General features: G+C 42.1%; 1 protein-coding gene across 4 annotated transcripts in view; it reads right to left on the bottom strand.

Annotated features, from left to right (window-relative positions):
• phactr2 (phosphatase and actin regulator 2) overlaps positions 1 to 27,485 on the bottom strand; it is a 33,386-nt gene that overhangs the window by 4,432 nt on the left and 1,469 nt on the right. Inside the window, exons 1-10 of one of the 4 annotated variants that reach the window (XM_034552876.1) lie at positions 22,424 to 22,534; positions 7,757 to 7,942; positions 7,113 to 7,187; positions 6,792 to 6,923; positions 5,714 to 5,959; positions 4,081 to 4,621; positions 3,261 to 3,436; positions 2,565 to 2,721; positions 2,051 to 2,106; positions 283 to 344 (exon numbers count right to left, since the gene is read on the bottom strand). In XM_034552876.1, coding sequence (XP_034408767.1) covers positions 283 to 344; positions 2,051 to 2,106; positions 2,565 to 2,721; positions 3,261 to 3,436; positions 4,081 to 4,621; positions 5,714 to 5,959; positions 6,792 to 6,923; positions 7,113 to 7,187; positions 7,757 to 7,942; positions 22,424 to 22,436 — 1,644 coding nt within the window. In that variant the 5' untranslated portion in view covers positions 22,437 to 22,534. Of the gene's footprint in view, positions 1 to 282; positions 345 to 2,050; positions 2,107 to 2,564; positions 2,722 to 3,260; positions 3,437 to 4,080; positions 4,622 to 5,713; positions 5,960 to 6,791; positions 6,924 to 7,112; positions 7,188 to 7,756; positions 7,943 to 15,072; positions 15,344 to 22,423; positions 22,535 to 27,485 lie in introns of those variants that run through there. The other 3 variants (XM_034552875.1, XM_034552873.1, XM_034552877.1) reach the window with 3 other exon arrangements.

A 27,485-nucleotide genomic window follows, 5' to 3' on the forward strand; every position in this document is an offset into this window, starting at 1 on the left:
CATATTGTATATGCATCATTTATTATTGCACCCTGTATTTAGTATGTAAAAGGTTTTCTAGGAAGCAAATGGTATCTTTAAATCACAAGAACTGGAGACTAAAGACAATCTTCAGTTCCATCTGTGTCCACTAGATGGGCTGATCCTTCCGCATCTCTTCTGCCTCCTAACATGACTCATAGGGTGGAGCCAAACATATTAGCAGCTAAATATAGACTCACTGTATCCTTTCTGTTCCTGTGTGTGTGTGTGTGTGTGTGTGTGTGTGTGTGTGTACATTACCTTTCTGGAGAGTGTCCTTTTAATCTCTTGCTTGGCTTCTCGCTCCTCTGCTATATTCTTTTCTGCATGCACACAAGCAACAGAGTCACTTCACAACTACTGAGTCCGCAACAAGCTTCTGCTTTGTTTTCTAACAACAACAACATTTGATTCGCCGTATTAAAATGTGACCGCGGCTGGCAATGAAGCCGTGTGATTGCCTTTATTTACATCCTTTGATTCCTTCTCGAGAAAGAATGTAACATGCGAGTTGAATCTGTAACGTCTTCATGGACATACAATATATATATATCACTCTCTCACTAAATGCATTTGGGCATGTCAACTCAAACTGGTTTGAGCGGGTAGAAAGGCAACAGTAACTCAAAGGAACTCTCGTTACAAACCGAGGTGTGCAGACGATGGTGCCGGTGGAATGGGAGATTTGCATCATGGATGTGCAGCCGACAAGTCTGCAACAACTGAGTGATTTTATCCTGTCAATATGGCCCTAAGTCTCTGAGGAATGTTCCATGAATGACTCCATGCCATGAAGAATTCAAGCTAGTTCTGAAAGCCGGTACGAGCAAGATGTACCTAATAAAGTGGCCGGAGAGTGCATATTGTTTGTGTCAAAAGACTTGTGGGCGACTTGATAAACTCCTTGACCTCAAGTGCTCCCATCAGAGACGGAAATAGAGGCCATCTGAGATGCACCGCGCAGAAACCAGTCACCTAACTCTTATGTCTCATAAACAGAACAAGTGTGCAGAACAGATTTGAGCTTTTGGTGTTTTTTTTCGGAAATAAAAAGTTACGCAATAAATATCCGTCATCGTGTTCTTCCCGCTGCACCGATAGGAGGGGCGGAGGGCCGTGTGTTACACTGTAAACAACAACAACAACTCCAGACGGATGCCAAGCACTGAAGTTGCAAACCAGCTGGTTGCATAATCTGGGTAGAAAGGTAAACAGATGCCCGTCAGCCCTCTTTCCATCAGGAGATCAGTTGGGAAGCCGAAAGCTGTTGTACATTTCAAAGTATTTTATGGAACGACTGTAGTAACAAAGGAATGAACTTGATCAGATATCTTTAACTTCTTTTGTGGTCATGTTATACTGTTGGGTTTAGTAAACAATTCAATTTATAATGTGTCGTATTTGTTGTACCAATCAAAGATTTCTGCGTTTGAATTATTATGTCCTGTGTTGTATCCACTGCGTTTAAACTCGTGATTGTGGGCTGCATTTTTCACACATTTTCCACTTTGCATGAAGCATATTTACTTTGCTTTTATAAGAAGAAAAAGCAATTTGAAACTGGTATTGTGAGACCGAGATCAAAAGGACTTATTACGAAATTATAATACTCAAAGCGAACCAGCAGATGATTTGTAGCAGGACACACAAATATTATTTGACACGGACACGAGGAGAGGAAAGCTTCACTGAAAATGAATTTAGAATTGGTAAGAACATTGACTTTATCATCGTGAACCATGTTCCTTGTGAGGGACTAAAAAAGTGTGGAATTGGTCAAATATGGATCTTTATGAACATGTAGTTGTACTGTAGGAAAGTACAACAGAAAAAGCCATGTTGAGCACATTCTACAGCGCGATGCCTCTTTTGCTAATTTCAAGTTTGAGAGTTAAGACCAAGGCTGCATATTGCATCAGGTTTAATATCTCTACCCGATTGATTGAGATGTTACTATTTAATTATTTAAAAATCATGAACATGGTGCATAACACCAATGCTCAGTTTAAAAGGTATTTCAGAAACTTACGCCTGAGGATGTTTCTCTGCTCCAGCTCCTCTGTGGACGGTCTTTGGCTCAGGCGCCTGGGAAGACACAAGTGGGTTCACACACAAGACTGAACATTACGCTGACTTAAGTTTTTTACAACTTTGCATTCCGAAAGAATACATACAACTTTCGGTGAGTAATATAGTACTTTTATATATAAAATATAATTTTGTGGAAGATTTTTGTGATTTATTATATAAATATGACTCAAACTCGAATACATTGTATTTACTATGAAGGCATTAATAATACAAATGTTGGACTATTGCTAAATTGAACTGAATCTCTGTTAAATAGAAATATGGCACATTTAAAAAAAAACATATTTAAAAAAAAATTGCACAGATCTAGTTTGATTTTATTTTTTTTACACACTTTTCTTGTTTAAAATCCAAAGGCTGTTAAATTTTCCCAGCATGCTGCGTGCGTGTGTGTGCGTGTGTGTGTGTGTGTGTGTGTGTGTGTGTGTGTGTGTGTGTGTGTGTGTGTGTACCTGACTAGTTTGGAGCCGATCTGCTGGCGTATCTCATGTCTCTCCGTCTCAGAGCTCCGCGGCAGAATGTTTTTCTCCTCCAGCTCTCTCTTGCTGGGACGGTTCCCCAGCTTGATGTTCAGGGTGTCTCGTCGGCGGATCTTTATGGCCAGAGCGCCTGGAACAAACACAAAACACTGAGAACTAGTCGCAGCCTTCTTAACATCCTGCATGGACGAACGGGATACCACCGCAGGAAGGGCGGCTTCTTCGCGTCCACTGACCGGCCTACAAGACATGCTTCAGCGTCAGTTGTCATGACAACCCTTTAAGTCATTATGGTCGGTCTTTTCTGTTCCGAAGCTCAAACCGAACCCTAAGTGAAAGTTAAACACAGAGGTCGGCCTGATAGACACCACACACTGCAGGTGCTAATGACCATGACTTAGTGCAATGTAAAGATTGTGAAACTGAAAGAGTACGCAGATGAACTGGTGACTCAGTGTCCTCTGAGTATCATGCATCTCTGGGTCAAATGGAAATAAAAACCTAGAGCTGCTCGATCCTTTCGTTCTTTGACCAGCATTTACAAAATAAATTAAGAATATCCTTAACCTCAGACAAAATACCAACACGTGCAAGTTAATGATGTGTGTTCATGAGGCGCTTCTCTGAAACGTGCGTACGAGTTCTACGAGTACAAAGTGAATCCCGTACTGGTTGTGTACTCGTCTTCCTCCTCGTCTTCCTCCTCATCTCGGTACAGGATTGGTCCGTCAGAGTCAGAGTCGCTCGTTTGGCTGTCTCTGGGCCTGTCGGGGATCACCGTCACCAGGGCCTGCCGCGTGTTCACGCTGAGGCCCTGTGGCCTTTCAGCCTGGCCCGCTGCAGACCTGCAGGAAACAAAGACAAGACCAGCGTGAGCTTATTCAAAATATATGAGGGCGATGGTATTGATACAAATAGTCTTAATAATAATGTAAAATAATACAAATGAAGACAAAAGACTACGAGACATCATTGGTCAACCATGCCAGGAAAACTAAATGTATTCCTCCCTCTCTCTCTCTTTTTCTCTCCTTCTTCTCCATCACTATTCTCTTTCTCCACTTCACACCTCCAATACAGCTCCTCTACACCACACACATACACAGTCACAGGAACCTTACACAACAGACTGCACTGCAGCACAAAATCTAACTATTATTATTTGTCTATTTATTATGGTGTGGTTTGTTTCGCCAAGCCATTTTCATGCTGCAGTTTCACCAAGTGCATCGCCCTTCGTGTCTCACACATATTTGAAGAGTTGTTGAAATGGGATCAATCCTGAACTCTGTAAATGTTAATATGTCACTGCACTCAATGAATTAAAAAAAAGAAGAGATATATTGTCAGCCATCCCCTCAACATTTATCGTGTGACTACAGTAAGACGACTGTGTTGAAATGTACTCCAGAAGAACAAGAACCGGTGTGCAGAGAAGACGAACATAAGGAATGTTTCACCAACTCTCGTGTCCTTGCTACATTTTTACCTCGGGCTGTTCTCCACAGCAGACTCTGTTCCTCCTCTCTTCTTCTCTTCTTCTCCACCCTCCCCTCTCGTTCTCCCCCGATTCTCCCCCTGCGAGCTGCTGCCCGTCTCTCCCACCGTGAAGGAGGTGTCCTCTGTGGCGCTGTTGATATGGGGAGACTGGATGGTGGGTCCGGGGGTCGCACCCTTGTGGGTCTCCTCACCTGCAGTGGAGGCCTTGGGAGCAGATTTAGGCTCTGCAGCAGGTTGAGAAGCTGCATGAGTTCCCTCTGTCTCATTGCCGGAGGCTTTAGATGAGGTGTCTGAGGAAAGGAGCGAGGATTTTACCTCCCCGGGCTGGCTAGGAGTCTCTGCGGGGGCCTTTGGAGGTACCAAGGAAGAGGTGGGAGTGTTTGATTTCCGATTGGTCCTTGCATCGGTTCCCTCAGTCGGTGCTAAAGCGTCCTTAGATGCACGGGAACGAGGGGTGGAAGTGGAGGTGGAGGTGGAGGTGGAGCCGTTTTTTGCTGTGGATCCTGTCTTCTTTGGATGGGAGGATTTGGCTGAGGAGAAACGGAAGCAAGAGAAAGAGAGAAGAGAATATTATTAGACTTTTTCTTTTCCCCAGATGCTCCAATTTCCTCCCACAAAAGACACACAGGTTACATAAACAAAAACTCTCAATCTTCTGGTGGGAATCCTTTCCTATCTAGTACTAGTATTTAGTCCAACTTAGACTTAGGAATCTTTTTTTGCAGTAACAAATATTCTTAATATGTGTTTATAAATGTACAGTTACAATCATTTGTATTATTAAAAGCAAGAAAGTTTCTCTTTTGGTTGCTGATTTTCACACCAAGGCCAATATATTACAGTATTAGAATAACCATTTCTAACCATTATCAATCAATAAACCTGCCTAAAATTTTGAAAGATATCAATATGGACCTAAAGTCATGTTGAATTAATGTGTCTTTTCAATATCTGTTATGAGTCTGTGTGTGCTGGTAAAAGCAGACTGAGGAAAGGAAAGTACTTAACTTGACATGAAGAGAACTACTTTTGTCCCACTTCCCCAATAACTAAAAATAAATTACACAGATGCCTCCAGAAAACACTGCATGAACATCACGTGCAATAGTCTAGTTCTGGTCTGCTTAGTTCCACCATGCTGGAAGTTAATGGGGTACACACACACACATACACACACACACACACACACACACACACACACACAGACAAAGGGAGATGATCATGCCCGAGCATCATGCCATCAATCAAAACCACATGAGCATGACGGACCTCAGTCACACTTGTGTGCTCTTGTGCGCACGCACACAGACACACACACACACACACAGCATATTCATAGCTGATAAAATACATTTTCACTTCTGCTTTCTCAGAAACGCTTCAACAGTAACTCACAACACTGGCCATCTCTTCCAATTGGGAAAGGACACAATCAAGAGGGAGAGACGGCGACTATTTTGTGGCGACGTGACAGAAGCTCGACTTGACTAATCTTCCCATGCATGATGCCATGGTCTACAGGTGCAGACAGCTTTCTAGGGAGTCTTCATCCCTTCAAACATTGATTCAAGCACATTTTTCATGCAGGGAGGCAGGCAGGAACACCGACGACCTCAACTTACCAATCCCGCGACTAGTGTTGTTAGTGCTCCGTGGGTTAGCTTTAGCTTGAGTGGATGGGCCTGTCTTGCCTGTGGGTTTGGAAGTCTTTTTAGCCCCCGAAGCACCGTCTATGTGCTTAGTTGTGGCTGCAGTGCCACCCGCCGGTTTGGAAGAGGAGGGCAGAGCGGGGCTCGGCTGTTTTTTAGCTTGAACGTCTCGGGGTCGCACCTGCTTTGCCCGGGCGAGGGGTTTAGTATCGCACCTTTCTGAGCACATCAGTGGAGGCAGGATGGTATTTAGAGGTTAAAATAGGGACTGAAAGCAAAAAAATCCACAGTTGTGCAAACAGATGCACTGATGGACATGAAAGTAAAGCATAGGAATAAGAGCTGCTGATAAGAGACGTTGTTTGATCCGCTAGTCGTGGGCAGGTTTTATTTCGATCAAAATGAATGATGTATAAGGCTTGGGATAAGACAGATGAAATACCCATTAACCTTCCCCATCCTCCAGTGTGAAGGTATGCGTGTTCTGCTCCTGTGTTTGCACTGGTTGTTGCCTCTCTGATTATTGACAAATGAACAAACAAATGGCTTTGAGTTCAATGCTAACAGGGTTGAGATGAGAACAGCACAACACTTAGGCAGCATCAGACAGAAGAACAGTGGCCGGTCTCCTGAGGGCGAGGGAGGCATTAGGAGACGGCTACTGCTCTGTTCAGACTGCTGCAGGCCCAATATCTATCTGAACACATTAGACCCTGTCAGATGATTTAATGCCTGCCAGAAAACTGCTGCCGGTACAAATGACCCGAGAGGAAAAGACTTCAAAGCAACACACATCTAAAAGAAGTTAGTTCTAGCATATAATCATTATCTTTGTTCTTTACTGGACACATTGATACCACTGTGGGTACAGAATAGCAGAATTTTGAAAATATAAGTTTGTCAAATAAAGTGAATTCTCATTTAAGTATATAACATACAAGTTAAGAAACTATTATTCCAACTTCGTACAGAGGTCCAAAAGTTAAGGACACCAACGAGCCCCGGTGTCACAGAAGCTCGTGTTAGGTGCAGTGACTCATCCAAACGTTACCCGCTTTGTCCTCCGTGCCGTTGGCCTGTTCCTCCAGCGCTGTTTCTGGAGACTCAATGTCAACTTTGACCTCCTCTGATGTCACACTAGATGTGGCGTGCCCATTCAGATTTTCACTGCTGATGGTTTCATCTATAGGAGATAAACGACAGTTACGAGCTTCGTGGAATCCTCTGTTCGGTTGCTCGAAACGCAGAGGTCAGGCGTTTTGAGTTTTGCTTTTACTGGCAACAGGCAAACGTAAACACATTTGGAACCGCTGACCTTTAGGTGTGAAGGACAGTGCAATGACATGAAGAAATGAATGAAGAAGAGACAAACCTTTGTCAATGATGATGACTCCTTTCTGGATGAGCTCCTCCCTCGTTTGTCTGGTGGAGATCTTTCTCTCCAGAACTGAAAAGATCAACAATATCAGGTTCTTTATCTTGTCTTTTTGTCAATGTACACAGAATTCTACAAACGCGTTGCACAACAGCTGCTTTCCTCGTCTTATTGCTAAATGTCTCGCGTCACATATACAGATTCACTGACGAACTTCTGTCGTCCTGCCGCAAACTAACGGCCGCTGCTTTTCTCTCGTTAGGAATCAATCGGGTTTACAGTGGGACGTGAACGCAACATGAGCATGTTCACCGTCAAACAAAGAATCAACACTTTAAATAATAAAGACTTTCTGATTTTGACTTGTGTGAGAACGTGGTGCTTTTCTTTGTCATTTATGACAGTGAAGTAAACACATCGTGTATTGGAGAGACGGTTGGAAGACATAATGTAGAAATGATACACCTGGCAGCCATGAAGAAAAAGTGCTTTTTGTATTTTCTTCTGTCTCTTTTCATTTCCCGGCCAACGCTTCAGGAATGAGTCAGTGAGAGCCACACACAAACTGTTCACTCTTTTCCTTTTTAAAGCATCATTGCACACACACACACACACACACACACACACAAAAGACGTCCTACCTTTGGTGAGATCCTGGAACTTGTCGCTGCTCTTCTTCTTCCTCCACTTCCAGGGTTTGAAGAGTTTTCCTAGCGACGACAGCTTGCCTCGTTGCTGCCGTGTCACAGGGGCATTCTGGGTATTGGTGGCGCTGTCCACCAACACATCACAGCTGGCCAGTGATGATGATTTCTCCAACCCATCAACTACAAGACACAGATGCAGAAAGACAAAAACAGAACGTCAGCACCATGAAACGAACACACACCGCAGTTCTCAAAATGCACCGGATGAAGCTTCATGTCTTGTGATGCATGGATATAATATATCATGTCATAAAAATAAACTATATTGGGATCTGTTAATGACTATTGCTGGACTTGAATGTGTTCGAGAACACTAGATCCAGATTAAGTACAAGTAAACAAAGCCTTCTTTTCACTTGTTCATATTGCAAATTAATTTAATTAATTTAATTATTATCCATGTTATCATATGCAATAAAGAATGAGGCTGAAATCACAGGGTAACTCATGATACATTTGATATCTTGCCCACATGTTAAAAGGGCACATTGCAACTTAAGGTCCTATGTGTCTATCTACTGAAGTGGTTACCTAACAAGAATCAAAATGTTTAACAAGATAGGATACTTTTCATTTTACACAATAAAGATGAATCTGTTTATTCCCCTTAAAAAACGTGACTGAATGAATCTGCATAGGTAAAGACGCCTCTTTTGTTGAACTCAGTATATGCTTTGTTTTAAAATGAATATGGTGTGCGATTGCTAAACGTATATGACTGGGAACTATTGTCATGGTTCATTGCTGCATCAATCTCTTGTTTCTCTCAGCACTCAACGGCTTAACAGGAATATCATTCCGAACTCTGTTTCTGTACAGTACTTGCAGCGTGTGTGTGTGTGTGTGTGTGTGTGTGTGTGTGTGTGTGTGTCTTGGCTAGATCCCTGTCCTTTCACAAGTCCTCCTCTTCCAGTTGAAAGATAAGAAGTCATGTGAACCCTCTGGAAGACTTCAGGCAGTGTGCAGATGGTGTGTGTGCGTGTGTGTGTTTGTGTGTGTGTGTGTGTGTGTGTTTGTCTCTGTGTGCGTCATACCGGAACCTTACAGAGGAAAGAGAGGTGGTGTGTGATTCCTCAGATTCAAGCAAAGGAAGGTTTTTGTTTTGTCCGTTCTGCTGACTCTCTCTAGGGAGCCCAGCAGGGATCAAAGGGTTATTATTTCTGCTTACAAACTTTAAGTAAGTTTTCCCTGAACATCATCATTTGTACCTTCAAATTACTAAATTAATTCTTTTAAATGAATGTCAAGTTATTGTAGCAGCTAGGAGCTGAAGTTTGAGGTCAGGACAGCAGGTTAGCAGTTGTTTTAGTATCCAGCTGTCCTCAAACTACTGAATTATTCCCTGAAATTAAATTTGTTGAAATAAATACTTCACTGATTTAGCCTTACACTCTTATGACATTGTTAGACAGCAGTGAAAACACGGTGCCTTCATCTCCCATGATGCAACTCAACCACTGACAGTTCCTTCTGAGATTGGGGGGTGTTATGCTAATGCTCGTAGCGGCTAACTCCTATGAGGAGGAGGTGATGGATGAGGAGCTGCTGATACCTGCGGGGCTCCATGTTGTGCTGGACGCTGAGTTTAAATAGAGAGCTGAGAGGATTTTCAAAATAAGATGTCTCATTTCCTGCCAACATTTTTCTTTTTAATTTGAAAAAAAACTCTCGTCATTGTCACGTCTCTTCCTGCTCCTTTGTTGTGCTTTTATTTTAACAGTCCATTACTTCCTGTTTTCTTTTGTGTTACTCGTTTCTGATACTTCACTTCCTGCCCACGTGTATTTTGCCACCTGTGTGATCGTCTGCCCCGCCCACCGATTGGACTCACCTGTGCCTAATCATCCTCCCTCCCCTGTGTATTTAGTCTGTTATTGTAGACTTTCTTTGCCTGATTACCTGACTGATCTCCTGTGTACTGAACCTGTTTGATAAGTAAAGTCTTACTGCACCTCGTCCTGCTCTGTACGTCGTGCCTTTGAGTCATGCTTTCTCCCTGTGGGTTGAGCAGTCTTTCTACTGCACTGACTGGATCTGTGTGTGTGTATGTGTGTGTGTGTGTGCACGCCTTACTTAGGTGTGAACAAGAATAATACTGGAGGAATATCAAAATAAATAATTGCGCCTGTTAGAATAACATCAACGTCGTTTGCGTGTTATTATCTTGTGTACATTTCCCTCTAAGAGGCGCAATTAGGCGCTGACCTGCCTTCATTTCCCTTCTCCACACGCGCACATTTCGATTACCCGAAACATAATGAAGGTTGGTTGAAAAGGTAACGGTGGAGTGTTTTCTCAAATCCATTAAGAGGCTTAGCAGAAAAACAGCTGAAAACACACTCTGCAACATTTAGAAATAAGTATTAGTTAGTGCTGTTGCCCAATTGTTTGATAAGGTAAATCAAAAGAATGCAATTTTCTTTCACTAATCTGTAATATGTTCTCATCTGATGGAGATCATCTGTGTCCTGGTTTTCAGCTGAATAGAAAACAATCAGTAGCCTGTTAATTGGTTGGCTATCACCAAACTGACTGATGCCAATACATCTAGTGCTCAATATGCCTCACTGAGGGGCCCTGGCTGCACGTTATGAGAATAAACTGTTTTACTGCTGCTTACTGGTGCTGGGAGATTAATGCAGAGCATCCTGTATTATATCAAATGTAAAGATAAGGCTTAAGGCGTCTGCAGGAGAGTTATGTCATCAAGAAACAGATATTTAAATCAGCCTGAATTATAAAAGGTAGAACGATTTTGAAAAAATATCTAATTTCGGTTATTTTTGACTGATTTCAATTTTGATAAGATTCTAATTTTCATTAAAAATAATATTCAAATAATTAAAAAAAGGTGTTCAGGAATCTGTAGCAAAGACATATTACTCAAGTCTGTAGAATATGAAATGTACATCCGGACATTCCTGCAACACAATATTTAATTTAAAATTGCATTTTGTCAAGAGCAAATGCATGGTGCAGTGCAGAGGCCAGTGCATGCTCTCCCCAGACACCAATTTAATTCTCCCTCTCGTACACACACACACACACACACACACACACACACACACACACACACACACACACACACACACACACACACACAAACACTCCTGTTCCTGTGTTGATATTAAATCGCAACAATAGGTGCATTTCAGCAGCTGCTTTGTGCAGCTAATGATGGGAAAATCAGTAGCAGCGATTATCATCGCCATTAGCCCACCGATTAAACCTCGAGTGGGAACCTAACCTAACAATGGACAGACGTATTACTCGCGGAGAGAAAGAGAAAGGAGAGAAAGGAAAAGAGAAGTAGTGGAGAGGAGCAAAAGAAAGATTACGGTTGACTGAGAAGAAGAAGAAGAAGAAGAAGAGAAAATGGATGGTGAACTTGTTTACATGATAGGTGGTTTGCAGAAAGTCATCTTTATCAACAGACATGCAACGTGTTATTTTCTGAACAAATCCTGATATTGCTTATTAGAGCGGTTGAAGCCAAATCAGATGCAGACGGATCACATTTTTTAGATCTGAAACTGCAATACAGGAATATGATATTTTCAGAAGCCTACAGTCCGATGGCACAAATAAATCTCAACGGAGAGCAACTGAACACTAAATAATCGCGTTATTCTAATGTACATTTACACAACTTTGCGTTTAAAGACATTTACTTTAGCTTTTGTGGAAAATGTTTTGACATTTCCAAATACACAATGGACATCATAATCTCTATAAATACATTACTCTTATGCTTGAATGAAATTAAGGAAAGGCCAAATGGCATACCTAATCTCATCCATTTTGTTTGAGATCAATACATTCAATAATTATTCATTCATACCTATAAATGCCCAAAAAACCAGAGGCGTAAACTACAATTGAGAATGCAGCTGTATTAATTCACCTCATTGTAATGTCATGGAGGGACGTTGCTGTTCTTTGGGAACCACTGTGAGCCCCGTTAACCCCGTTGGCCCCGTTGACCCCTCCACAGCCTGACATAAATACAGAACTGCCAGCAACGAAAGGAAGTAACAGCATCAACCACTATGAGTAAACAGACAGCTAAAGATAACAATACAGCTTCGGCTTCAAAGCCTCAGAAAGACAAACTTGTACTCTACAATATGACCAATAAATATATTGTAAATGACGCGTCCTCTTCAACGAGGAAAGATGAAACGAGGGCAACGCAGAGCTTCAGGTTATCAATCTGCTGATAAATACAACAGTAAGTATTATGCAAAGTCAGTTATGCCAATCAAAGTCCATTTGTTACACACAGGAATGGCAAACGACCACAGGTTTACAGCAATCCTGCATCTCAAAGCAAAGATAATACAGAGTGCAGCTTTTAAATCCCAGCAATGTGGCTCGAATCCACCTCCGGTTAACTCAGGGATGTTATTACACTTTACAACCGCCGCTGACTCCATGATCATTCCACAATGGATTTCACACGGAGGCCTTTTTTCTTTCTTTTTTTTTAATCTTGCAACAGATGACTCGCAATGTCATGCTCAAGGGGGGGAGTCAGGATTTGGATAAAAAGCAGCTATGGAAATGAGTGTGATAATCAGAAGACATGATCTCAATGAAGCAATCGGGCAGGAGTCTGTGTTTGGCATCAGCTAAATAACTGTAAAAAAAAATCAAATAAAAAATGAATCACTGTGACGTGAAGGTTAAAGGGTGTCCTGTGTCTGTGCCGTCTTTCTCCAAGGCCGCAGACCTGATAGAGGACTAATCAGTGGCATTGGGCACACCCTAATTTTTTCTGTGTTTTCACAGCGCAACCGATTCCTCCCATCCATTTGTTTGACTCGTATTGACTTTATCTGTTGAGTTTACCCGGGTCGCTCTCGTACTTGTCACAGTTTAAGAGCCGGGCTGTGACAGCCAGCGTGGTTTTTGTTTCAGACGTTATGGCAGGAATATGTGTTGGAGAAGAGGAAGAGGAGCAGGAGGAGGAGGAGGAGGAGGAGGAGGGTGGAATGGGAGAGGCTTCCTTCCTTCACTGCAAGTCACTGGGGACGTCGCGAACAGAGGAAGAGGCAAAGAGGGATGAGAGAGAGAGAGAGAGAGAGCAGAGGGCAGATACTAGCAGGGAAAGAAGAGGAAAATAAGGCACAAAAAAAAAGAGTTGGATGTGAGCGGAGGAGGGAGGGGCGACGCTGGGCATTAGCTGATGTTTTAACACTTGGGTCATTCCTTCCAAACTTTCCTCCAATGTAGGTCAGAGAAGCACAGCGCTGTGTAACTCATGATACTCAGCGGGCCCACTGTAGCAGCCCGGATTAAGTCAGGAGTAACGGGCTTAAAGAAATCAAAGAGGAGAGTGCAGATTCACCGTGTTTTAACGCACCGTCGTAACTCATTAGGCCTGAGAGGTTATCAGTTTGATATTAGTGATCGTTCAATAAGACCCTGACAGATCATTTCCCCCTCCTGCTCTTAGGACTGTGGATTCAGCATTTAAAGCACAGCACGGCGTCGTTATGTAACCCATAACGCTGAGCATGTATAGATCATTATTATGGCCTCAGGTCCCTATGCATGTTGGCTTAAGTGTGCTACAAAACAGTCTGAGTCTTTACTTTAAATGCTGACAGCGTCATAAAAAAAGGTCCAGTTTTGTTTTCATCCGGAGTCCTTCGTCTCTTCCTGTGCCTCGCAGCCTGAAAGTGTTCCCATAAAAAATGTGAGCAAATGGGAAATGTTTACTTTTATGGCCCACGGACAGACAAAGGACTACAGATGACTAAGAAAAAAAGGCGATTTGTAAGCGTGGAGGTACAGCACGTTCTCACACACTAATGTTAATGTAGTTTCGTATTTTATCTTTTTAATTGAGGCTTTAAGTGACTCTGTGCTTCATTGGGAAGTGCAGAAGTTCATGACGCAGCCATCTGTTAGTTTGTCTTCAGTTACAGGCTGGACGACCTTTTCATGTGCACGACAACCGGGCACCTCCGTTTGCGGAGGAAGACTATACGAACAGCAACGGAAACAAAATTATGATTTAAATCAGGGGATATCAGGTCTCTACCCACCCGACTACATTTAGGAGACTTTGGAGTGACACTTTAGAGTCTGCCACCATCATATAAACACCAGAATCAGGGGAAATCTTTTGGAAGAACACTGTGAATCACTCCGGGACGTGGAGAATGTAAGCCTAGGCGTATTGGAGTTGACACGTGTTGGTTTTAGCTCCGACAAATCTCTAAATTGCTTGTTCATCTGAAGCAATTTAAATTCATGTGATGCGTTTTTGCATTGGTGGGTTTTGGTGGCATCGGGTTCACTTTGTACTGCAGGTGTGAAACAGCCCTCGGCATTGACAATCAAACCTGCATGGCCCTCGGTCACAAGAACTGAGACTAAGAGTATATTTAGAAAGATAGAATGCTTTTTAGAATTTGGATTTTTGGTCAGACAAAACGAAGCATTTGAAGTAAATATGTGATTTTAAAGCATTTGGGGGGTGTTGAGTGTTGGTCGGACAACAACAAAAAGGCCTTTTACTATAATAAATCATAATGAAAATAATCATCCGGTGAGAGCTCCAGCACCTCTACACAACCAAACCCAAACTATAAGTCGTGATATTTCTTGTGAAGCCTTAACAAAGACACTTGAAGACTTTTGATATTGTGTTTATTTGTAATAATAATGTCATAACTTCGACTGCACTGAGGCTTCAGAGCCCTCGGCTCGACTTCTGGGGCTCTTGGAGGAAGACAAACTAAGCTGTTCATCTGGACTCGTGTCAAACTGGTTGCTAAACACATAAACTCATATTAACTCAACAGAGCTCTTCATTATGATCCGGCGGCGACGCAACTGTGTGGTTGCACAACGCGTCCTCTCGCTCAGTGGCAACGCGCGTCAACAGCAGCAACGCGACCCGGGCGATACGTTTAGAAACCGAGAGGAAGCGACGGAGTCTCACTTCCTCTGAGCAGGAAGCCGTTCAGGACGCGTTGGTGTTGCGTTCAACTGCGAGGGAACTTCCCGTCAACTATGCGGCAGACATGTTGCAAAGAAAAACCCGTGCAGACATATATGAAAATAGAGAAATGTGTGCGTGCGTGTGCGTGTGTGTGTGTGCGTGTGTGTGTGTGTGTGTGTGTGTGTGTGTGTGTGTGTGTGTGTGTGCGTGTGTGTGTGTGTGTGTGTGTGTGTGAGTGTGTGTGTGAGTGTGAGAGAGACAACAGGGAGGCACGTCCATATGTACACACACTCACCGCTCTCGGGCTGAGACACAGCAGACACAGCGGTCTGGCCCATATTCAGCTTCTCCGGACCGACACCACCCCCCCTCCTCCTCCTCCTCCTCCTCCTCCTCCTCCTCCTCCTCCAAAAGAAACCACCCAGATCAGGGGCTTCTGTCGCCGCTTAAATCCCCTCCGCGGCCGCCGAGTGAGTTCATTTTCTAAAAACAAAGTTTCAGACCGGGGATGGCCGAGCCGCTGGAAACTTGTTTCACTGAGTGACTGAGTCGCTACTACGTCGTAACTTCCCCTCCCTCCCTCCTCCTCCTCCTCCCTCCTCCCTCCTTCCTCCTCCTCCTCCTCCTCCGAGCAACTGAAGAATGCCTCTCATTCCTCGCTGCAGATTCGAGGCGCTGCTGGGGTCAAAGGGGGAAGAGGTCCGACACCTTCGGCCACTGGTGTGTACACGGTGATGGAGGAAGTATGACAACATGCAACACAACGATGTACAATAGTAGAAGTCTCGCAATGGAAAAATCACAAGTACAATTTTGAGGACGCATTGCTCTGCTTTGTACTTCGACGTCATATCAAATCTGTGTGATGATGCTCTGAAATAAAACCATTTGGCTTCGAGCTGATCTGTGTGGGCCCCTTTGCCAGGTCTCAGATATGTATGAGTGATTTCCCCCCTCTAAACTTCTCAGATGGTTTTGTTTAAATAACTGTTTGAGCCCACCCCCACAAAAAAAGAAGGTTAAATCCGCCATTATTTAGCAACAAAAAGCAACGAGAGAGTATATTTTAAGTCATGAAAACTATTTTCTTTGTAGCAGAACTTGGTTTTTCTTCCTATCTTCTCCCATTAGTCATCTCACGACCCCTCAGATGTATATGGTGACCTTTAGGAGGGACTGAATCCTGGGTTGGAAACCAATGGAAAAAATTACCTGACGATATATAAAGAGGATAAAGTAGCTCCACTCTAGCCCTAAGATATAGCAATGTCATATTAAATAAATGAACAGGAAGAAAGAAAGAGGAACTTTTTGGTTTTCAGTTTCACTAACTGTTGTATCTATTTTATTCTATTTATTGCTTTGTACTATCTGGACCTTGAGTCTGAAATAAAAGTTGGGACACATAAGAAGGGATGATGGTTGTTTGAGTAAAAAAGGTATGATGTAATGCTAAAACAATTATTACAACATTTTTATTATACAAAAATAGGACATTTGCCCATCACAATTTCCTATAGCTCAGAAGAAGAAGAAGAGTGTTCGTTTTGGTGTCAGTGCCGCTGTGATAACAGTTGCATTATAGACATATAAAATAGGCTTTAAAATTAAACATTTAAAGATATCTGTGGGATCAGCATCGACAAACTTGTGGCACGATAAATTCAGCTCACAGCCCATGATTAATAACTCAGCTGTGAGTCTGGACAGCGTCTGATGCTCCAGATGAGGATCAACACAGTCCGAGCTCTAACGGGGATTTATTTTGAAAAAAAGAAGATGACAGTGAACCCTGAATCCAGCTTGGAGTAGGTCACAGGGGAGCAACGGCTGAAAGCTGTCAGGGTTGGTGAGCACATCCTTTAAATCTGTTGATGGTGGGACAGAGAAATAATATCTGTTTAATGTCAGACATTCAAGCTCTCACCACTTCTGTCTGACGACTGTGGCAAACCAAGCCAAACACTCCTGCCCCAGACTCTCAGTGTGGGAGTCAACTAAGTGTAATATGTGTGTGTGTGTGTGTGTGTGTGTTCTCGTACTTCTATCCCTGTGGGGACTTTTACCGTAGTGCACACAGACATTTCATTGACCTGCATTCATTTCCTGAGGAGTAACCCTTACCCTAACCATAACGTAGACTGAACCCACCTTAATCTTAACCAAATCCTTATCCATAACCTAAACCTAACCCTAATCTTAAATCAAGTCATCACACACAAATGTAATGATTTACATTAATGGGACTTATTGACATTTTGTCCTAAAAAAATAGGCCAGTCCCACATTGTGACTGTGCGTCAGACTTATGTCCCCACAAGATCAGGAACATGCCCAAATACACACAATTTAAAGACAAGACTGCCATCTAGTGCTTCAACACAACTCCAATGGCTAAAGATGATTTGTCATTAACTCTTGTCTATTCTTACAGTAAAACCTTTGCTCCTCCATGCCTCTATTGGACAGCCCTCCTTTTCTCCCTTTAGTCATTAAAGTGTAAGAAGCCAAGCTGTTGTGTACATAATCATATAATCACATACAGTAAGAGAGAAAATTCTTGTTATGGATTGCTGCAAAAGGAAAAATAAAACCAGCAGCGAACTCTAAACCAAACCAATTTATAAGTTCAATGGGGCAGTGCATTTGGCAGTTGTTAAAATACTTGCACGGCCTCATTCACCAACACTTATGCAATACATCCACTTGACTCATCTGCAATCAATAGATTGGGTGCATTTTCTTGTGCACCTCGAGTGTGGCTCATTTAAAGCTTCTCATCCTGATTTGACCCCCAAAGTCCTACATTTAACACTGACATCATTAAATGTAAATACTTTGAGTACAAGCTAATTCCTGTAATCCCTTTGCAAATGCTTCACATCCACATTTGTTTGAATACAATAATCCATGTACACATTCACACCCGGGAGCTGCCGTGCCTGCCGCAGTCTTACAGGACTGTTGTTGGCAAATGAGATGAAAGTGGATAATTGAGACAGGAAGAAAGTCAGTGACGAGGTGGAGGATGGAAGTACTTATTCAAAGTTAACAGAGGGAAGTGACTGCATTAGTTTTGACTGGGAGGTAATGTCATTAACTTGATGTATCAGCGACACATGCTGAATGTGTTGTGTTAAAGGACAGTGGTTCTCAGATCAACAGGTCTAACAGGGTGAGACGTTATTTGGTCTTTCATGACATCAAATTGTTAAATTCACGACATGCTTTCATTTCATTTGATGTCAGCTCGTGTAATGGTTTTCTTCGCATATATTTTAGCATATTGCTATTGTATGTTTTTATGTTCAATTCTGTGTTCTGATTCAACCGGCTGCAGGTTTTCTGAGAACAAACTGCCAAAACTTGGAAAAGCTCTGGCAATACTCACTTTTTACGACTATCCTAACATTACCATTAGGTTAATGTCAAACTTTAACCACCTCACAAGAGTTTCGGAAAGTGTTTGGGTATACACAACCAAATTTAGTTGTTAACATTTTAGTATCATCTCTTTTTATTTTCTATTTGGGTTAAATTCATATAATGCTTTCAGTAATGGAAAGGGTTACTTTAACTTCTAAATAATGTAGAACATGACATTTAACAAGAATTCCACCATTAAATAGACTCTTATTTTCCATGCACTCAGTATGCCTTGAATTTAACTTTAAGATTTGGACATGTGAATGTGTGAAAGAGGGACAAGAAAGTCAAAGCCTTTCGACAGAAAAACCAAAGATAGAAAGATAACATATTTGTTGGTATCTTTTTTGGGACCTTCTGGTCACAAACTCACTATTGACCCTTTCTGGCTACTCCGGCTTCAGTCTCTTAATTCCTTTCAATTAAGGTCAGGGAAAATTTAGATCAATCTGATGCTTTTACTGTAAATCTTTGCAAGAATACAATATCCAAAATGGAGCTCTTTGGGGGAAATACTCAAAGTCAAGAGGACACCCGCATTAAGTATTGGAAAGTGACACTTTTTAGGAGCCGAGTCCTGTTTGTCCTGACACTAAATAACGGAGATCAACGGAGGGGAGGGCTGACCTTTTCATTGACCGGAACAGCAGAAGTAAGGACAGGAGGAGGAGGGTCAGAAGAAAGGAAAGGAGTCATCAAATATTAAGTAGTAGCCTCAGCGGAACAAGGGGGTAATAATTGTTTAAGTGCTACTTTCTCCCGTCCCCTTGATTTATTCATTAAACTGAGGTACTGCCGGTCTCATAATGTTGGCATATCCAAAGGACAGGGGATCTACGCGCATGTGTGTGTGTGTCGTTGTCATTTGGGCCAATTTGCATTTTGTGCATTTATGACCATTCAGTGATTGTCTAAAAACAAAAAGGAGCACAGGTACAGCGTGGAATAGCTCCCTTTTTCAAGAGTTAGGGACGGGATATCTCTGGACCACAACAGTCTGTACTCAGCTGTCATAAGAGCCAAGTGTGACTCAGCAAGGTCCAGGCTTTGGTATACAAGAATAACTACTTCTGTGTTCTTAAATGGTCTCAGTACACAACCAGTGAAATATCATCATCATACAGTGGCACTGTGAAGTCTGTCAAATACATGTTGTGTGTGTCATTGTTGGGATTGTTAATGACCTGTAAAAATGCACTGATTGTGCTTTACGTGCTCAATGTTTTGGGTTTTTTATGTCATTTGATTTTGCTCCATCCAGCATTATGAACTTTTTATTACTTTCTTACTGTACTTTTCCACCAAAATCATTTCCATATGTTACGTTTATACAAATAACAAAACAGCTGGTGGGGCTAATACTCGAGTCGGATCTCATTAAACCATCGCAGAAGAAGACAATGCCACAATATAATGAAATTAAAGGACTTGTTGCTTATTGAGTCATAAACATTCAATGGTATAGCTAAATGTGTTTTTACAATTTGTAAGTTTTCGTGGGGGGTGGGGTTAAAACTGTGACATTTTAGGTCTGACATTCTTCCTGTTTTTGCAGTGCAGCCACGAAATCTTAATTAGTGACTGATACTCAACTGTGTAGGAATTACAATGCGTGTGGTTGCTGGTAATAATCTAAAGTGTTAACTTTATGTTGGATCATTTATATCCTGCACCTGATCCAACCAGTGAAAGAAAGCCTGCATGCTGAATCCAATCCTTCCTCCTCACAAACACAACTCTATCCCCTCTCCCCCCCTTTAAAAACCCTGTACATGCAGATTAAAAAGGGTTTTACCTCATATCATTAACTCTACAGTCTTTGGTTGCAACAATAGAGTAGTGGCTACTGTCATTTCTCTTCCTCTTCACATCGTCCAGCCAGCTCGTCTGAAACCCGATCTCCTGTTTGTTGTATTCAGTTTGGCACAACCCATAAGCCGCCATCATTCCTATAATGTTGCCTGTATAAATCAATAGTTGACATCCTGCCAGACAGGCAGCCAGAGAGCTGAAGATAAAGCGAGCTCCAGAGAGACAGAGAAAGAGACAGCGACAGGAAGAGATGGATGAAAGATTGATATTGTCGTGTGGGGTTTTTAATAATAACCGCTAAAAAAAAAAAATTACAAAAAAAGGCCACAGCAGAGAGAAAATATAATAACGACATCAGATCACAGACACTGTGTTTTGATAAACAAGTCGTGGCTGTGATTCAGAAGGGTGTGTGACTGGAAGGCCACAAGAGGACAGGGAACGGGGAGCGTAAACAAACAGCAGCCTAGTCGTCAGGAGTCAGGACAGTATGACTCTTATGGGGCTTTTAAATGGCCCGTGACGTTGCTGCTTTCGGGGCAGCGGGTTTTGACACATTCCTGCCATGTTTACAACTACGACTGTAAACAACATCCACCAACGGAAGATTTACCAGCCAAGGTAATATGAGACAACGTGCCGCGAAGCCATTCAATAAATCAATGTATTAACATGAGGATATCTGAGTGAGTCATACAGACCTACCTGTCAATCAAGGAAATCCATGTGCCAAGCTAGAAGTATGTTGTTGTACCAGGGTGAGTGAGTGAAAGTTAGTTGTATACTTCCTTTTCTCAAACGGTGAATTCATTTGCTAGTCGTGTTTGTGCATCGAGTTGAAGAGCTTCTATTGGACTGTATTCATGATGAAAGTGTCCAGTGTCTCCAGTTAGTGCAGACTGCAATGTGCAATGGTAAATAGCGCACATGGGGAAGTTTGCCTTCAGGGCTTTCTGCCGGAAGGGTTCATTTGAACCCCGAACCACGATCTTTTCCTCAACCTAACCAAGGTGGTTAGCGATCTAAAGTGCCCTGAAGGCAAACTTCTCCAAAGTCAAATGGCCACATGCAAATACGAACACTGCGTTGTCTCAACCTGGCATTGTCTCCTGAACACAGACTCACACTCAAAATATGACACGATCAACAATGAGCTGAAAAAAAATAGAGAAGAGCATTTTGATCAACCATTAGTGCTCACCGCAGACACAAATCCCAGCACAGGCATATGCAAGTGTGCACACTCACAGATGCTGCTTAGACTTGCAAAACGATGTTTCCACAAACACGCAACAGCAAATATGTGTGGATTTATTTCTGAAAAGCTTACCTAAGACAACAACAGAGAATGGACAAACAACAACTGGAGTCAAAACATTATCTATTATTCTGTTTTTCTTTATTAACAAATAGAAACGCCGTGATGTAATTAAACTATATGACATGGGCCCGATATATAGCCTGCCTGCCTCCTCCAGCTCAGTATGACACCAACCAATGCATTGACGTATTATTGTCATTTAGTCTAACAGTATCATGCACCCAAGATGGCTACCAGTCGAGCCGTCCTGGAATTATTGGCCTTTTCTTTCCTCTGTGGAAATATTAACAATAAACATACTGCCAATGCTTATTAGTCATATAAGAAACTACAACGCTATAACACAACTGTGGGAAAACGTACAAAAAGACAATAATCGCTTTTAAAGTTGCGCAAACAATGATCGTGGCCTCATAAGTATTCGTCACCATATCGGCTGCAAAACTGGCCCTCCCGGCACACCAGGAGCCTGGTTAAGTGAAGATATAGCCAACCTTAAAGTTATTAAGTGTTCTACTTGCAGCATTAGCACTTTATTAATATTGCACACAGGGCTGTTGATATTGTCTTTAAAGTAGTGTTCCTGTACATTATGCATGACCCTGTTGTTATTGATATATGGCACAGATTTATTTTAGATTTATGGATCATGGCAAAGAAGCAACCTTACAGACAAATGATCTCTGACAAAAGTCAGAAACTCATTTTGCATATAGTCAAAGCTAGAAATACTGACTGATGTGCATGTTAAAATGCACTATGGCCACCTTTTTATTTGTTGGTCTTTACGCACGTAACTTCAAATTAAACACTGTCGGCAGGCTGCTTAATAACTCACATAATACAGGCTGAAGATGTACAGTGTGTGTGTGTGTGTGCGTGTGTGTGTGTGTGTGTGCACGTGTACACCTAGAGCAATCGCCAGCTAACAGGTGACAAACAAATAAGGACGGTGTGAGAAGGGAAGAGCAAGTGGTGGAAATAATCTCTCTCTGTGTCCACGACGCCTTGTGTCACATTAACACACAGAACGCCAACGCATGCAGAAAGAAAAAGATCCAGCTCAATATATGAGAAGAGAACTCACCGTCATTTTCCATGACTTGACTCGGGGAATATTATCAGCAGAGTGAATTGATCCTCTCCTCTTCCCGACACATCACCACTGCCTCCCTCCCTCCCACCAACTGACTCCCCCTCCTCCCTTTCTCACTGTCTCCCTTCTTCTCTCCCTCTGCTGACTACTTCCTCTCTCTCTCTCCACTGTCTGCTCCTCACTCGCCCCTCCCCTCTCTCCAATAAAGAGCATTAAAAGTTAATGTTTGTTTCCATCTCAGTTCCTCATTCTGCCTCCTAATCTGTGCGTCTCCTCCTGCGTTTATCTCCATCTCCCTGCCTGTCAAGTTTTTCCTCCTTCCTCTAGCTGCTGTCTGGCTCCAGTCTTACCCCTTTTTTTTTTTTACACTCTCACTCATGTTGAGGTCCCATAGTGACGTAGGAAATAAGGAGAGGAGGGGAAAGGACAGTGGAGAAAGAGAAGGACAATAGAAGGGAGATGCATCAAATACGCAGGTAGTGTGCTGTATGTTTAGTGTGCTTACTTTTCAGTGTGGCACTTTCCTGTCTATATTTTTTTAGTGCTTGTAGCGGATGTGAGCGGACTTCCCACTCTCACTACGAAGGGGTAAACAGAAGATATGTTTGTTGTGTAAGTCTAAAGTGCAGATTCAGTGGCAGCGACATGGCCACCTAGCGATTGATTCTTTGGATGTTACAGCTTTCTTGCTGCCATGGCGGTCTGCACCTCATGATATAACAAAGCAAGTAAACTACTCAACTTTAATTCATTTTAAAAGGTCTTTTCAACCTCATTTCAATCAAAGAAAAACATCACACAAAATGTCCAAAAAACTAAATTTATGATGGTGTAATTGTTTACTACTTTTTCGGACCAATTCAGTCGGCATATTAAGTGATATTGACATAACCCAAGTGGAATAAGACAACCCAGTCCGTTGTTAGTGGGCCGCCAAGATCAGGAAACATGTGATTCAACAAGCCATTCAGACTTGGCTCCCTTTCACATGCAGGCTCATTAAAATAATCTATTTTTGCATAGTTGAAAAGAAGTATGGACATTTTACAAACTCAGTTACATTTTAATCTTAATACATCCGTTCTTTCACTCGAGGTCCTGAAAAGGTCCTTTTTTTTTTTTTGACATTATACATTTCTCCATTCAGGCTCTTGTTTCTGGTTTAAAGTGTGCTCTGCTGTCTTTATGGAGGCACATTTGTAAAAAAAAATATGTAACCGTGATCGTTTCTTGGCAACACAATATTCAATATTACATTCAGGGGCAAACTGCTGAATGGAGAACACACCTGAAGACCATGGTGCCACAGTGACTGTGCCATGATCAAATAAAGTAGATATTAAACCCATGGATCATACAACACAACATCAGTAACAATCACAACGCTAAATACATCAATATACACTCTAACAGAGACAGGAGAGCTATAAATCAATGATGGAAGAAAGAGGAAGACAGATGGTCATTTTCTTTCTGTTTTTATGGCACACACACACACACACACACACACACACACACACACACACACACACACACACACACACACACACACACACACACACACACACACACACACACACACACACACACACACAGTAAATATGTCGCCTGTATGCAGCTCGCTCTATAGCACAAGACTGCTATTTGTGAATCAAGCGTGGTTGATTTTTAATTTCCTGTTCTTTATTAAAGACATTATGTCAACACAACCATTACGTTATCGAGTACATAAGAGCAGCTGCTATCATTATCATCTTTGTACTGTACAAGTTCTAGTTTTATTCCCTCTCATTTCCTCTTCCTCCTTTTTAACGAATCCTCGCCACCCCTCTCTAATGTGTAAAAATCCAAAAGCCTATGTTTTTGTCCATAATGTCTCTGTTTTCACTGACTTTATTTTGTCACTAACACAGCAGTTTTAAGCGTTAATTACATTTCCATTACGCACGTACACACAGCAGTGTTTGAGGCAGTGCAGCGTTGACACATTACTAGTTAAAGGATGAGCAAGTAACCGCGCAGTTACTGATAGACAGACGGAGGGAGGGGGCAACAGAGAAAGAGAGACTTTAACTTTTGATGCAGCCCAACCGAACTGCTCACAGGAAGCGAGAAGAAAAACAACTGGCTCATCAACTCCAACTCCAACAACAACACCCACCCAGCCACCCACGCACACGCGAGACACCAAGTCGATGGAAAACCACGAAAAGCGACGTACCTCGCACGGTATTTACAAAAGACATGCAGTCCAACCCTTATTGCTCACCGTTACATATGTGAGAACAACGCGCACAAAACAGGGGCCAGAGACGATCACGTGCAACACCGAGAGTGTGATAAGAAACTAGAGAGAGAGATGACTGACAGATGAAGACCCAGCTGTGTGTCATCATGCAATCACCTTAATTATTGGATTACAATCACCTGTCGTCTGCTGCCATTATAATCACGTGGGCGTATAGCTTCGGGGCAACAGGTGCCGCACATTGGATCATAAAATGAGTTTGTAATAGTTGTTTAGAAGAACACACGCAGACAACTGTGACCTCCCGAACCAAAGAAGTAGGTCTTTATGGTTTGACCCCACTGTGGTTGAGGTTCTGTTAACTCGAGGCACAAGCACTCGAGTTTAAGGCCGGCAGACGACAATGGTCATGATTGAAATAAACCATTGTCAAATGTCAGTTGGAAACAGGAAACTAACTAGGGTTTCACATGAAGTCTGTTGTTTTCCCTCCACCTCGACCTCCTGCTGCTGAAGACTTTGTGTCTACACGTTGCTCTATCACGACTTGAGCGTGAACACATGCCCACACATGATGATGTGACGACGATAGTTTTGGAGCAGGAAAAGGCCCCGTAGACGAATAATTGGCCGATACCAAAGAGCTCACGGCGTTGCGCAATAAAACTCCTTTGGGGAGAAATAAACTGAAAACGTGTCAGCGGTTACTGGTGAACAGCTAAGGTTTAGCCCACATTGTTTAACCCTATCGCTACACAATAATCCGTTGACGTGAAGACTAATTTTTAAATAAAAAAACACCAATTATCTAAAGCGTCATCTATCGGAGCCCATTCATAGCGACAGATGGTAAACGCCGTGTTGGTGCCAATTCATCAGCCCAACTGACATGGCTACTTCGTATTGTGTTTTTTTTTGTTCATGAATTAAAGGGCTAATGGCCGTTATGTGAGATAATTCTTGGAAAAGGGATTTTGAACCTTTAAATAAGGTTACATTTTAGCCACACGCTAGTGACATGAGGTGAGGTGCATACTGAAACATCTCATGGATCAAAACAACATTTTGAACATTCATGGCCCCCAGAAGATGAACTAAGTTGAGTGAAATGTCCCTACAACAACTGAAGGGACTGTCATGACAATTGACATTTGTCATGAAATAGGTGTTCAGGAGGATTTGTCACACCTTTGGTGGACCCTTAATGTTTCTCCCACATTCAACATTTAAACTCTACAATTTGAGATTATGATGCAACAGCTGAAGGTGGTGATAATGATTATAAATGGGGCCTTTAATTACTGAAGAAAAACCTCAACCAGAACCTTGTGGGTCTGTCGGTGGCTTTACAGCAGCTCCAACAGTGGCTGAGGATAGACTGTATGTGGGCAGTGAAGGGGCCGGGCCGTTCTCCGCATTACAGGACATTTAAGTAGTTATTGCAGACTAAATGGGTCTGTAATCAATGTTATTTCGAGGAGAGTACCCACAGAGTGTACCAGCAAGCGGACACTCCTCTGCTGTCCTCTTCTTCTCTTCAGCCTTTTATCTGTCCTCTCCTCCTCCTTAATCATCCTGTCCTCGCCACCCTGGTTGCCTCCTCTCCGCTCAATGCTGTTCTCATCATTCCTTCATCCCCACAAATAATTTCTCTTTGACTCTCTTCCCTCTTCTCTTTCGGTCCCTTATTGTTGTCTTTTGTCATTGATTCTGTCATCAATTGGCCATGCTTTCATTTTCTGCTCCTTTGTTGTTCCACCCTCTTTTGTCTTCATCCCTCTCCTCTCTCCTCTTCTTGTCTCTGCCTGTGTAATTACAAGAGTGATACAGCGCCCATCCGGAGGACGGCATGCTATTTACAACAGATAGCAAAGAGCATCTCAGCCTTCACATTATCCCACATTGATTTTTTTTTCACAAACACATACACAAATGCATGTGTGTGAGTGCTCAAGTTCATGTGGAGACACACATTAAGGTATCATATTCTTATATTAGAATGGCGATAGAAAATAGCATTAAAAATCATCCCTAACTCAACACACATTTGGCTCTTCGACATCATCTTTAGAGTATAAACAGTAATGCTCTTTGCATGCTTGAGAACTTTCAATATCTTTCAATTGACAAAATAAATCTCACAACATGGTCCACTCAATATAGCTGTTCAGTCATATCACATGATCTTCCTCAGGAGATGGTGCAGTTTTATTGAGATTATTTGTGTGAACTGCTGTTTGCAAAAGTCAAAAAGCAGAATTGAAACTCAATATCTTTCAAGTTTTGATTACAACTTGAATACGTCTGAGGGGGAATATCTTCCTCTGCACACGATTGTGTCGATGCTGATGTTATATTGGTAATAATATCATGGTATGAATAGGTTATCACATTTTTAAGAAGCAATAACTGCTTTTAAAATCATCCAAATGATTTACAGTGGCATATAGAGATAATAGTGGAGTGATGATTGCTGCTACAAGTGGGTTTATTGCACGTAAATGCACAAGCGTTAACATATAAAAGTTAATCAGTGACTTCTCCATATCCCTGATAAAAAAGAAGTAAAGAAATAATAAATACTGACTGTTGACTTGTTATCAAGCCCGTGGGCTACATTGTCTTTTTAGTCAAATAAAAATAAACTACATAAAAATGACACACCACCTTTCAGTTTATTTATTCTGGTATTTTCCCTCCAGGGGCATTGTTTTTCTTTGGGCAAGATAAATATCTCATCATATGACACCCCTTGACACCGTTTTTTTCAGAGAGAATCGCATTGTTTTATATTTGTAGCAAGAT

The sequence above is a fragment of the Cyclopterus lumpus genome, chromosome 15, assembly GCF_009769545.1.
Source record: "Cyclopterus lumpus isolate fCycLum1 chromosome 15, fCycLum1.pri, whole genome shotgun sequence".
Taxonomy (NCBI): Eukaryota; Metazoa; Chordata; class Actinopteri; order Perciformes; family Cyclopteridae; genus Cyclopterus; species Cyclopterus lumpus.